The sequence below is a fragment of the Peromyscus californicus genome, unplaced genomic scaffold (genome assembly GCF_007827085.1).
Source record: "Peromyscus californicus insignis strain IS unplaced genomic scaffold, ASM782708v3 Scaffold_12__1_contigs__length_115047231, whole genome shotgun sequence".
Taxonomy (NCBI): Eukaryota; Metazoa; Chordata; class Mammalia; order Rodentia; family Cricetidae; genus Peromyscus; species Peromyscus californicus.
Genome location: NW_026294413.1, coordinates 108426206 through 108440185, shown reverse-complemented (window position 1 = coordinate 108440185; position 13980 = coordinate 108426206). Strand labels below are relative to the sequence as shown.

At 42.1% G+C, this 13980-nt stretch overlaps 1 protein-coding gene across 1 annotated transcript; it reads right to left on the bottom strand.

The window, feature by feature from the left end:
• Positions 1–338: 338 nt before the first annotated feature.
• Psmd6 (proteasome 26S subunit, non-ATPase 6) lies at positions 339–10010 on the bottom strand. Its single transcript, XM_052734098.1, has 8 exons — positions 9794–10010; positions 9059–9264; positions 6193–6338; positions 5790–6009; positions 5568–5676; positions 2735–2903; positions 685–762; positions 339–548 (listed from the first exon to the last, which is right to left on the bottom strand). Exons 1-8 carry the CDS (start codon positions 9936–9938, stop codon positions 452–454), a joined length of 1170 nt encoding a protein of 389 aa, XP_052590058.1. The 5' UTR covers positions 9939–10010; the 3' UTR covers positions 339–451.
• Between the last annotated feature and the right edge of the window lie 3970 nt (positions 10011–13980).

Genomic DNA, 13980 nt, shown 5'->3' with positions numbered 1-13980 from the left:
ATCTGTTCAGGTAAGTCATATTCTATAATCTAGTTAGTGCCAGCTTCTTAGAGAGGGGCACCACTTTTTTAAAATAAGACTGTGCCAAGAGAAATTTCCATTTTACGTTCTAAGTGGGAATCACTGGGGAGTTGTGGTTAAAAGTATCTAAAACCAAGAGATAATGGGCTTGTGTTATCTCCCTAATTTATTAATAAAGAAGGCAGAGTTGTAGCGAGTAAGTCTGACTATAGCCTTTCTATTGTGGAAGGCAAAAGTCTAAGAACACTTTTTATTAATAATTCAGATGGCATCAGTGGACCCAGTACTAAAGACATGTATGTTTAAGAAAACAAAAATTAAACAAAGAAACAATGGCATATTTATTTGATGCTGTTGAAGTGGGCACACAATGAAGAAATTTTTGAAAGCTTCAAGGAACATCTGTAAGGGAATACATTTTTAAATAGTTTTACATGTTAATTACTCTGGACAATTTCTGAACCCTGTTTAGCAGCAAGTCTCCTTTCTTGATGGTTTCTTGGTATTGCCAGTTCTTGCTATCAGGTCTATAAATAAAGTTAAGGGAAAAAATGAATTATTTAGCAGCCACGTGACTCCATGACAAGAGCTAACCTACTTGTATACACAGGCACTTAAACTCCCCTATTCTCAGCAATAGGAAATGATGGATAATAAGTATACCTGTTGGTTTCTACTATTTCATTTACTTTATCGATTTTGCAGTGTAGTCTTCCAGCAGCAATAAACCTGGACAGTTCCCTGATTCAGAAAAAGAAAAACAATTCCCCATTAGTTTCCGAGAACAGTCAGAAGAACTGAACTCTTGTCTTACAGGCAAGATCTCACTTTCCTCCAGCTTCAACTACCGCATATACAGCAGCGACATCCCTGACTTGTTACAGACTTGAATCATCACTAGAATAAAATACCACAAGGTGGAGTGCTCAGAGCAAAACTTCAGACAGGAATAAACTTATAGAACCAACAAACCCTGACCCCAAATGCAACAGCTGCCTGTACTGGAAAAGCAGCTTATTCCTTCCCAAAAAATCCAGTTTCTCTCCCTCTCTTGCTTATACTGAGAACACAAATGAAAAACAAAACCTGCTTTGAACCCACTTCTCAACACAATTTAAAGAATACTACAGCAGCTCTTAAAGCATAGTCACTTCAGTGCATCACCTGTAAGCATCTGGGTTGAGTGTCACTTTGTCCCCTTATTCCTAGAGAAGGCTTTAAAGAGACTAAAGGGGGAGACAGCGTAACCTCAGCTTTCAGGATATGGCAGCAGGATAGCTGCTCTCATGAGTCCCTCGCTAGCTAGGGCTACAGAATAAGACTGACTCGCCAAAGACAGGAAGAAAGAAAAACTGACCAAGGCCACAGTAGTTTAGTTGCAGAGTAAAATCAGAAAGCAGGTCTAGTCCTTGTGTTCATGAACCTTCCACCAGCCACTCCTTCCACCAGCCATGAGACACACACCTGACAACCTGCAGTGGCAGTCACACCTGGACATCAGAGCAGGTTCTTTCAGAAGTGGAAAAAAAAAAAAAAGCAAAATGTGGGCAACCGCCCTTTACACTGGTGAGGGAGATCTGAAAAGCTAAAATGAGTGAAGCACTCCACAGGGGCTTCGAGTTATTTAAGGTCTACACATCTCAATGAAGACAGACTCTACCCCAAAGAAGGCGTAGTAATATCTTAGGGACATCTGTTGACGTCTGAAATTTGCCTGGAAGTTATTTGGGTTCAGAATGTGTAACAAGAAAATTCACTGTACTATTTAGAATTTCTTTTAATTTTCTTAAAATAAACTATAATTAAAAAATATATGCCACATAAGAGAATAGTGAGGTTTAAATGAAAAGTGCCATCACTTTTTCATTGTGGACTATGAACAATCAACATCAACACCTAGCACACAGACGTCTTCAACCACACTAACATTTTCTGTGTGCTACTTGACAGCCAGTTGCTCTCGAGGTCCCCTCACTCTTTGAAGACAAAGGATGGAACCATGTTGCTCTCATGTAAACACCCTCCTATGGTATCCCATAGCACAGATTCAAAAATCTAAGCTCTATACCTTAAACTGTAAGACCACAGTCGATTGCTATTCCACAACTATGGTACAACTTGCTCCCATCTTTAAGCTGTGTTTGCTCTTTTTCCTTTTCTATATGTGGAGATCTTCACATGGCTGACATTTCTCAAGTCAGAGCAGACTTTCTCTCTTTAGGCATGTCATATCTGAAGCAGACAGTTCCCGCTGTGCTATCTACACTCCAGTACTGATTTGTTTACATGAATGGTGCATTATGAAGAGATCCACAACAGCACCAAACAGGAACAGCTCAGTATTTGATGAATCAATGATTCCGGTCCCACATTTTGTCAACAACCTAACTCCAACATTATCAGAGGAAATGCCACTAAATACAAAATACAAAGCAAGATCTGGGCAGCACTGTGAGCACAGTGCAGTGTGATCCTCTGCAACCTGGTGAAATTACTCAAATTTCACCAGATGAGAGAAGCCGTGCTTCTCTCATCTCACTGAAAACTATATCCTAAGGACATGGACACATGGACAGATGCCACTGTTAAAATAATACTTCAGAAGTCTTCACTCTGTTTTCTTCCGTAAAACTGAGAGAAGCAGTATAAATTCAGAAAATGTAGAAAACCACACATTAAAAGGCAGCTTTTATGCATAATATGTTAAACTTACTGGTCAATGAATTCCACACCCACACCAAATGCTTCTGCCATATAGCCAAGGGTTAAAGACCTATATGATTCCAGCAGCTGGCTGTATGCATGAATCCTCATTTCCCTTACGTAGTATCGGTAATGAGGCGCAAAAAGCCAGTCCTTTTTCATTTCCTGTTCCACGATCGCTACAAGAAATAAGATGACAAATTACAAGTCTCCTTCTCACCTAAGAAACTGGAAGTCCAATAGCTCTGAGTCCATTATGTATCACTGTCCTTTCACACCATCCAACAATGGATGGGCAACACCGAAGACATAACTACTGAACTATCACCAGATTATGGCATACCCATTGGGGGACTTTTTTATGTATTCAAGCAAAATTCAGTAGTTTTATGTATAATTATTACAGAAACAGCAGGGATAGTGAAAAATGAAAGACAAAAGCAAAAAAGACATTTTTATGAAGTCGCAAAACTATAATGAAACCTATTATAAGAAATGTAGAGTTTGAGGACAAATAATAAATTAGAAGGCTTATGTAACAGAGTAAGTTGATAACAAAATTGAAATTTTGTTAAGTATACACGGGATACTAATGGGCAAGCCTCAGGAATATAAATTACCTTACTAAAATCCTTCTGCTCTGGATCCCAAATGACGACACAAAATTAGTAAGTCATATAAAGAAAATGGCAGTGGCTGCAGGATTACAAAGCCCTCGTCTGGGACAATAGACAGGGAAGAACTGAGAAACTTAGTTAAGACCATTATTAGACAGCAGCATTAGTAACCATTAGTCCCAAGGCAGGAAAAGTGTGACTAATTTCAGAAATTTAAAAAAAAAAAAAGACTGCAAAAATGTAAGAGGGTAAAGACAAGGTGAATAAGGTGAATAAGGGTGTGAATAAGTTGAAAATCCCAGGAAAAGCAACCATTTTGGGTGTAGTCTGTTTGGCAGTTAATGTTTTTTAGAGGGTAAAGAATGAGGTTCAAATATACTGCGGCACTGTTCAAGTGGATGCGCCCATCAGACAAGCAAAGATATCAAGGAGGGGTCAGGCATGGGTCTAGTATTTGATGAAGGCTGAGGACTAGAACCAGGAATCTGGGGCACACAGCCATCCAGATATATTTTCTAAAAGAGGACAGAGGCAAGGCAGGGACAAGAAAAGCAGTCAGTCACTGAAAGGAAGGTCCAAAGAAAAGAGTATGCTCCTAAGGAACCAAGTGAACAAAACTGAAAACTTAAGGATGGTCCTCTGTCCAATGAGACAGGATGACAAGGAGCAGCCACTAAGATAGTGGTACACTCTCACCAACAGTAAGGTACATAGGACCAATAAATTCCTTTTTTCTCTCAAGTTGCCTAAAATTTTATTAAAATGCGGAGATGGTTTCTTTCAAATACTATAAAATGAGAGTAGTATAAATGCTATGCCCACACAGTGGCACCAATTTTCTAGGGGCAGCATGGTCCAGGTGTTAAATTAATACTCACTTGATTTCTTCGACTCCACCTAAGAAGGGGAACAGCAGTGCTACCTGCATGTTCAAAACCAGACTACTTTACAGGCTACGTTGACTTTAGAAACTGTCTATCAGACAGTAAACTGAGGCACATGGCATGCACGCTCAGGAAGGAGCTCTAAAGAACTCCAGTCGGTTGAACACTGCACTCGGTTCATGAGAGTCACTTACGACTACGGGATCTCAAAAGCACACTCCCTGCCTTTGCAGCTGAAGTGTAAACACATTAGTCTATGATTATTTAAGAATTAATCTCACAAAACTCAACAAGCTTTATATGGTTCATGAGTACAAATGAAAAATAAGAACTTTATTGTTTTCTGTATTTAAAACACCTGGGAAGTGTACAAATTTATTAAACCTAAAATCTTTCATTCAGAACTACTTGAATAAAAGGTTGATAAGAACAGAGTGAGTGGGAAAGACTGAAGCCCTAACATCCAAAAGCTACCAAAGTCATCAATTTAGTTTCACTAGAAAGAACACACTTCCCTATAAAACAGCAGCAGCATTTGTCATGAACAGTTTCAGGGAAATCATTTGAGGAGAATGCCTTTATCATCTTAGTAATTTAGTCACCAGTAGCAAACCAAATGGCCAGGAGGGAGTACAGTCCCCAAAAGTTGCAAACTGGTGCCCACGGGGCTCTGTAAACGAGCTGGGAAGAAACATAAGAACTGTCCACAGATTATGTTTTCAATCCACAGACCTAGCTATTATTTAAAAAAGAAAAAAAAAATCCTTGACTGGAGTGATGATTCATCTTGGTCTCAAGGGACGCCAAATCCCCTCCATCCTTCACCACACACCTAGTACTAGACTATCTGCTCACAGTCGCTTTATTCCTCAAGACTAAACCTCAGGTCAGGCAAACTCCCACATCACAGGGCAGACAACGAACAGTTGGGGGCTTTGCCAAACACACAGCTCTTTGTCATGCATTCTTTTTCGATTGTTTTAAATGCCACTTTAAAAACAGAAAAATCAGACCAGTGAGCTAGTGCAGCAGGTAAAGACATCTACCACCAAGCCTCATGACCTGAGTTCAATCCCCAGGACCCACACAGTGGAAGGGAAGCAACTCCTGAAAGTTGTCCTGACTTTCCTACATGGCACTTGGCACACATGTGCACACAACACACACACACACAATCAATTTACATTTGGAGATACATAAATACACATCAAGTTTGCTGACATTCCTCTAAGCAAAACAGGCAGAAGATGAGAAGACCTGCAGTTATCTCTTACATGTGAAAACTCGAGCTTTGCTTAGTTACCCACAGGATCAGAAGATGAAGACGATAATCAATCCTTACCTAACGACTGAAAGAAAACTGAGTAACGGCATTCATAGAGAGAAAACAGATACTGCCGAACTGCCGGAAGACTGTGTAACACTTCAAGAATCTCTGCTCCTTTAATGACCTGGGTATTAAAAAAAAAAAAAGCAAAAGATAAAACCAATAAACACATTTTAATGACTTCTGTGTTTTTAAATTAGGAAAGCATGAAACAGATATTATGGTTTCATTCTTTACCTTTTCCCTGAGATCTGGTCTTTCTAACGCAATCATACTGACGTAAACAGTGTAAGTCACAAATGTCTTATAGTCCATGAGCTCATAGGATGTAAATGTAGAAACCGTATCAAGAAAGAGCTCTGCAGCCTGTTTGAAGTCACGGATAGCCACACAGTACAGACCTTGGTACACTTTCAGCCTATTTCTCCTGTCCCAGTCTCCACCTTCTTCTATTAGGCTAGCAAATAACACAAATGAAACAGATAATGTTAATTCTTGAAGTTTCTGTTTTAAAGAAAAAAATTTTAATTGAAGTATTTCCATAAATGTCAACTATTTGACCAAACAAAATGGGTAAGCTTAGGCCTACTGACTTATTAACAGCCCATAACCTCCAGGTCATACCCGCTGCTAAAAGTACCTTTTGGCCTTTTCTGTGTTTCGAGTGATGAGGTCATTATCCATATAAAAGAGGCCGATCCTTAGGAGGTAAAATACAATATCTAGTCGGTGACCCAGGGCCACAGTCTTATCATATGTCTTGCGAAAGGCTGTCAGAGCTCCCTCCTGTCAAATTCAAGACCAAAGGGGAGAAAAGTACACAATTTAGCAATACAAACAGCTTCCCGGATTTTCCTGCAAGAGTGGCTGGGGAAACTAGGAAGTAGAAATGAAATGAGATGGTAGTGAAAGCGTCATTGCTGTACTTGAAGTAAGGACCAAGGGGGGTTCCTTCAGCTGTACGAAGTGTAGACAATGCCCAGGGGCTACTTCACTCTGAGAATGACATGAAAAGCACTGGTAATGCACAATGGTACTGTTGTGTTTCTGCCTTTAACAATTATACTACTTCAAAATAAGTTCACTATAAATTATTAATCATTTTAAGAAGAGACTTATATCACTGATTATATTAAATACCATTGCATCCATGCATAAGCAAGTTCATCTCAACTGAAATAAAATGTTCCTGCTCTTTACAAAAACACTGATAAAATCAGATGTTTATACTTGGTGTTTTTCAGAGCGTGACTAGCTAGTCTGTTTCAGTTATTAGTCATGCTTTATAAATGTATAAAAGGGATTGCCAGAACAGCAGCAGTGTACCGAGTACCCAGACCTGGATAGGTAATTCTGTTTCTCACTAGGGAACAGGATTTGGGGGGAAACAACTGCAAGTTTGCAGAGTGAATGAAAACAGCAGGTGAGTTTATGCCACCTCCTATCAAAAAGAAAGGCCAACATGCGCAGATGGAGTTAAAAGGACGAGGGGACGGTGCTAAAGGGATCCACTGACAAAGATGCAACAGACGAAGCAGCATAAAAACCACTGATGATAAACAAGAAAACCCACTGCATCCATTAGACATTTAACGTCAAAACAGAAAAACTGAACTTTGTCTTTGAGAGGATGCTGCTGAATCAACATGGAAGGAATATAGCATCAGTATACAACCATAATCACCTGATGCTGCCTCACCCATAATCTTGATTAAATTCAAGACCTGAGTCAAAACCTTCAAATCTCTCATTCACATATAATACTGATTAATCTTTGAAACAAAACCATACAATGTTTTTAATTTTTTCTGTATTTCCAAGTTTTTAAAATGAACAAGTACTAAACTTAAAAACCAGATGTTTTCAATTTAAATTCAATAGCTTCTAATTTAAGCCCTTCCTTTGAGCGAGTGCAATTCTAAACTCTCTGCCTCTCTCTTTAATCAGCATTAGGCGGAAACACATCCTATTTTACCCAAGAAAACTGAAGGTGCAGTAAATAATGATACTCAAGCTAGAAACACGGCCAAGAAAACTTATCCAAGAACTCACACTGTTTTTAAATATTGGAACCATGTCACCCTACATCTAAATACTAAAGAGTGGATCCAACACTAGGATTATGTAGACTAACTGGCCAAACATAGGAAAATAAATGCTCACTATGCCAGCAATTTCACCTCACTGACTAATCAGCATCCTAAAGCAACACTAGCCTTTAATCACGAGAAGACATGTGAAAAGTTGTTCACTACAGCAATCTGTTTGCTTAAACCAAAGGCAGCTGAAACAGTGTGTGTGTCTTGTAACAACAGACGACCTACTCTACAGTGGATTAGGCAGTAGTGGACCAGAATGTTAATTAAGTTCTCTCAAATGCAGTGACAGATGAAAGGATGCAGAGGACTCCTGGAACATACTGTGGTCTCAAGTACATAAAGTGTTCACTACTCATTTTCTACAAGACGTGCACACACATGTGAATAACTGCACACTGAAAGAGCTTCTCTCTCAAGGTGGAGAATAAGAAAAGTCAGACTGCAGCATCTGTTGTCATAGCTCCTTGAACGGAAAATATTAGTGAAGGTTTTAGATTTATGTGTATGAGTGTTTGCCTATATGCATATCTGTACACGATGCTTGCCTGGTTGATGCCAGCGGTGGTCAGAGGATGGTGTGGGGTTTCCTGAACTGGAATTAAAGTGGGCTGGAAGCTGTCCTGTGGATGCTGGGAATCAAACCTGGGTCGGCTGTAAGAGCAACCAAGGCTCTCAACCCGAGCCATCTCGCCATCCCCCTACTGTACACCTTTTAAAATTTATGATAAAATGCTTCCCAACCAAACAAGCGAACTACTGCTAATGACCCCAATGCTGTGAAAGGAGTGACCAAAACCTCTGGCTGTACACTTGTTTTGTTTTGGAGATTTATTTTTATTATTTTCAAGTCTGTGTTTCTGTCTGTCTGGGGGGGTGTGCACATGAGTGCAGGTGCCCTCGGAGGCTAAAGGCATCAGATCCCTTGGAGCTGGAGTTGCGAACCTCTTGATGTGGGTGCTAGGAACTGAACTCATGTCCTCTGCCAGACAGCACACAGTCTTAAACCACTGAGCCATCCCTCTAGCCCCATGTGCACTTGTTTTTAATGATACAGAAATGAGAAGTAATGTACACCTGGCTACTGGTGAGAGCAGGGAATCCGGTGCTGCAACATTATCATGCATTTACTGTCTTTATACTGACTCCTTAGTACAGATAAACATGATTATCCTTTTAAAGAGGGTTGCCAGGCGGTGGTGGCCCACTCCTTTAAGCACTCAGGAGGCAGAGGCAGGCAGATCTCTGTCAGTTCATGGCCAGCCTGGTCTGCAGAGTGAGTTCCAGCACAGACAAACCCTGTCTTGAAAAAACAACAACAAAAAAGTTCATCTATTCAGTGAAATACTACCCATCTGCGCTGGTCCCCAACAGCAGTCTATACCTCCCGAGAGGAGTGTCTCCACGGACCTTGTCACCTATCTGACAGAGGTACTCCGCTTTGGCCATCATTGCGTCTCGAATTTCACTCTCTCCCAGATTCTTCTCTGCATCCTCCAGCTCCTCATCCAAGCGTTTCAACTCCTCTTCATTTGCCTTCTTCATTTTACTGAGGAGATCCATGTCCATCTGCCAGTCGAGGGATTTGCACAAGGCTTCATAATAAGGAGCCATATCTAAAAGCCACAAATCGTGCATCGTGAGGCCGCTTATCAGTGTCTGCCTGCTCCTTCCCATCCCACCAAAGGTCAGCCAGCAGATGCCTACCAACTGTGGGCCTGGGATAACACTGCTAAGGTTTTGCAAGTGAGAGGCCTGCTTGAAGGCCGATCTCTCCTAAACACGCAGGGAGTGAAATCCTCAGTTTGTTCTATCCAGCTCCTGTTCCAAAGGAGTCACTATGTCAGGGACAGGACACATATTCGACATGTACTGCTAGGGACAGAACCCACTTGTCCCTTGACAGGGAACGCAACACTGACAGAAACTGTCAAACAAAACCCGCCGAGCCTCTGCTGGGAGCCTAACCCGACAAGCACCAGAGGCTTTCCCTGAGCAGCCCGCAGCAGGAACCACTGAGGCAGGACCCTCTCGGCACTAGGAGGGCGCCCTAGGGTTCCCCGAAAAGCCCCAACGGGAGACGCCCAGCCCGGCCACCCGGACCGCCCCGGCCTAGGCCGCTGACTCGGCGCTCCCGGGCCTCACTGTTTTCCCGGACGGCCGCCATCAGCTCCTCGCGCACCGCCGCGTTCCCGCGGTGCTCGGGCAGGCTGAGCAGGAAACGCAGCTGCGCGATGCGCAGGTCGGGGTTCTTGGGCAGACCCTCTTCCTCTAGGTTTTCCAGCGGCATGGCGACGACAGAGGGGCAAACTGCAGGAACAGGGCGCCGTCCTGCACCACCAGCGGAAGCAGGAGGAGTCGGAAGGCGCCTGGAGCCGCCAGCCTGACTTCCGGTTGCCTCTCTGACTCCGCCGCCTGCAGCGTCGCCTAGTGGACACTGGCGGGAGCACCTGGCGCGGTCTGAGTTCCTGTACATCCAAACCAAAAAAGCCGGCCACACTGACAGTCCCTCCCTACTTCCTGTGCATCCCTCTATAGTCTTATAGACACCCTATGACTCTCTATGATTACTCACTATCAACTAGTTGTTGGTTCCACTTCTTAACCCCAGGTTTTTTTCTAATTAATGTAAACTCTGGGTTCACAACCAAGTTTACCTTTGGACACAAACTGAATACTTTGTGTAGCTGACTTCTTATGCTGGCCTTAAACTCTTCTGGGTCCTGAGGCATGATGTCCCATGAAGGATGTGTGGATCCAAGGGTCACGCTCTTTGTGATGGTTACCATATGCTTGACTTTTGTGAAAGTAGAATCCAAAGATTTGCTGAAATTGGTGCTAAGTCTATTTTATGCTACCAGGATGTTATAACTTTATATGGAAACTGATCCTCAATCCCCACAAAAGAGGTACTGTGGAGGTCATCCTAAGACTTTCACGAATGTGTATAGGTCAGGAGGAACTGGAGCTTTATGTCAAGCCCCTTTGTAACTATAAGGATCTTTCAAAGATTGGGTTCATACTATACACGGTATATGAATAAAGCAGTGTCCAGAATCTATTCATAAGCAAAAATGCTTATGAAGACTGGATTGTTAGTTCCAAGAAACACATAGTGAATGGCCACGCCTTTAGCAAAGAAATTCAAGCTCTGCATTCCATAAAGATCAGTCTTCCTGGGCATTCTCTTTTTTTAGAATTTTTTTGTTTTTGTTTTTCATTTTTCTTTATTAAGAAAATTTCTACTCACTCCACATGCTATCCACAGACCCCCCTCCTCCCTCCTCCCATCCCCCAGCCCTCTCTCCCAAGCCACCCCACATTCCCACATCCCCCAAATCGAGGTCTCCCATGGGGAGTCAGCAGAGCCCAGGACACTGAGCCTAGGCAAGTCCAAGCCCCTTCCCATTGCACCAAGGCTGTGCAAGGTGTCACACCACAGGTACCGGATTTCAGAAGCCTACCCATAGACCAGGGACAGATCCCGATCTCCCTGCCTGGGTGCCCCCTTCCTGGACATTCTTATGGATGCCTTTACTCCTAGTAACTGGGAGGCAGAGACAGGAAAATCTCTGTAAATTTGAGGTCAGCCTGCTCTTCATAGTGTGTTCCAGGGCAACATAGTGAGACCCTGACTCAACAACAACAAAAAACCTGTCTAAAGATGCTGTCTACCAAAAGACATCAACTTTCAGTGAGCCTTTCTTTCTCATATTCATCTTGTGTATAAGTCTGAAGTTCCCAGACATAAGGGAACAAGAGATCGGGGAGAAAGTCCTTTCCATGACAGTGTGTCTTATAGCCCCTACCTGCTCTCAGAAGAGCTCTGTGGCATGGGCCATGGTCATCCTTCCCCACAGCACCTGCAATAGTGATGGAGACCTGAATGGACCCAATTCTTCCAAGGTGTATGTGCTGGTCACGTCTGTCACCATGATTAAATACCTGAGGCGGTAAGAAACCAAAAATGTTTACTCTGGCCTGTGATAAAGGTATACCTTCAGAAGAAAACCCCCAGTGACTCAATACATCTGCACCCTCTAATAGCCCATTCGACTAGAACTCAAGGCATTAACAAATTGATGGACAGCACCCCTGTAAGTCAATCACTTCTCAATGTCACCAGTGGCTGGGGCTCAAGCTTTTTAAAACATGAGCTTTTATAAAGCATTTCATATCCAAACTACAATAGAGTAATTACCAAAAGCATTGCCTCCGTGCAGAGGTCCTAATAGTGTGGCCTCTCTCTAGCCATGGCAATTCATGGCCATTCATAGTTTTGTCAACTTTATCCTAAGACACTTTGGTTTATTGTTTGGCAGAAAGACCCAGAATGAAGCTAAAAATACTGTGGTGCCTAGAGAATGGTGACGAACAGAAGCAGAGACAAATCCAAAGAATCTATCAATATCAAACCATGCTCCATACATTCTCCATGGGGCACAACAGTCCACACTCCAGGGGTCCCTATTGTGGGATATTTGTACACTGTATGAAGATATGTTACTGTGATTGGTTTAATAAAAAGTTGAATGTCCAATCGCTAGATGGGAGGTGTAGGCGGGACTTCCAGGCAGAGAGAAAGGAAGGAGATGAATCTAGGCATGTGGGAGATGCCAACAAGACATGGAGGAAGTCAGACATACAGAATGAAAGAAAGGTAAAAAGCCATGAGGCAAAATGTAGATTAACATAAATGGGTTAATTTAAGTTATTAGAGCTAATGGGACAATCCTAAGCTAAGGCCAAGCTTTCATAACTAATAAGAAGTCTCCGTGTCATTATTTGTGAGCTGGCGACTGACAACAAAGCTTGCTACAGATCCCTGTGAGATGATGGAGACAATCTGCTTGGTTGTCTTCTCCACCCTGACTCCACTTTTGACATGTTCTTCACTAACCAGCTCTTCTTTGTTACTGAGGTCACCCACACTAAGTGCACACATGATATCTAAAAAGGGCTTCTCGTCTCCTTGGTTGACCTCTTTCTTTGTGAGCTTTTGGGTCCTCATCCTTCTGTTCTGGGTTGACATCTAAGCATGAGTCCCCAAGTGTACCCAACAGGCAACGTCACCAAGTCTTTGCTTTTGTAATTTTTTTTTTACTGTTGCTATAAGTGTTCCACTGTCTGTTTACACTAAAATCAGATATATGAGTCCCCCCTCCAATAATCAAGGGCTTTCTCTGTCTGAACAGGTACCTGTCTAGTGAGTATTTGGTATCTCCTGGTATTCAGAAGAACTATGGGTGAAAATAGCAGCTGGGTTTAATTTTACAGGATGTGGTTCCAGATAAAGAGGAGAGACTAGCAGTTCCCAGCAACAGGCAGGCCCTAGACTGATATGGAGAATCTAAGACACTTTATGTCAGTCTTCCCTGCATACGTGGAGGGGAGATGTATCCCTAAAAATGGTAAGGGAAATATTCAGCGCCTTATTCCCTGGGTTTGTTTTAATATTTGGACTGAAGATGTGTTTGTCAGTTCCTGGAGTCAACTTTATAAAAATGACACTAATGCCCCTAAATAAACAGAATTTTAACAGCCATTTGCTGTTATGTTCAGTTAACTTTAGTCACAATTTCCCACTAAAAAGACTAGGAAATGAGTCATGAAGGAGAGCAGGCACTGGAAGTCACAGGGCTGGCAAGGGACAGAACTGTCTGAGATTTTGCATTCTCATTGGTGCTGGCTTGTGTGACCCATGTGCCCTGAGCTAGGCATCGTTTAGGGCTGATTATGCTGTCTCTTAAATGGATATTTCAATCTTCTGAGAGACAACCAGCAATATTGTGTAGCACTCTTTGTAAATTATTTTTTTCTGTAATACTCTAAGTTCCCTGCACAAGAGAGACATAAGTCTGCAGGATAAAATCTAACTCAAATATGAAAGAAAAATGAAGCATCTCGGATTTCTATAAATACTGAAGGTATATGGAGTCCTTCCTAGTCTAGACGCTGGTGCTCTGAAAATTTTGTGGGGCACAAGTTTCTCCTTCTGAATTTATAGCTTCAATAATAGCTGAACTGGAGCGTGTGCATCCTGAAAAATGCCTCCCTGTACCTCTACTGCCTCTGCTATATTCTTGTGAGTTACATAGCATATACGTTTTAAGAGGAATATATATGATAAATATTATATTGTATATGAGATGTTCTATATATTTAATTCTGTTAAAATAAAGAATTTCTTCCAATATCTCAACATTTTATTAATGCATAATTAATTTACCAAAGTATTTAGCAGTGTGTGTGTGTGTGTGTGTGTGTGTGTGTGTGTGTGTGTGTGTGTGTACATGTTCATTTGGGTGCACGTGCATGCCAACACATGTGAA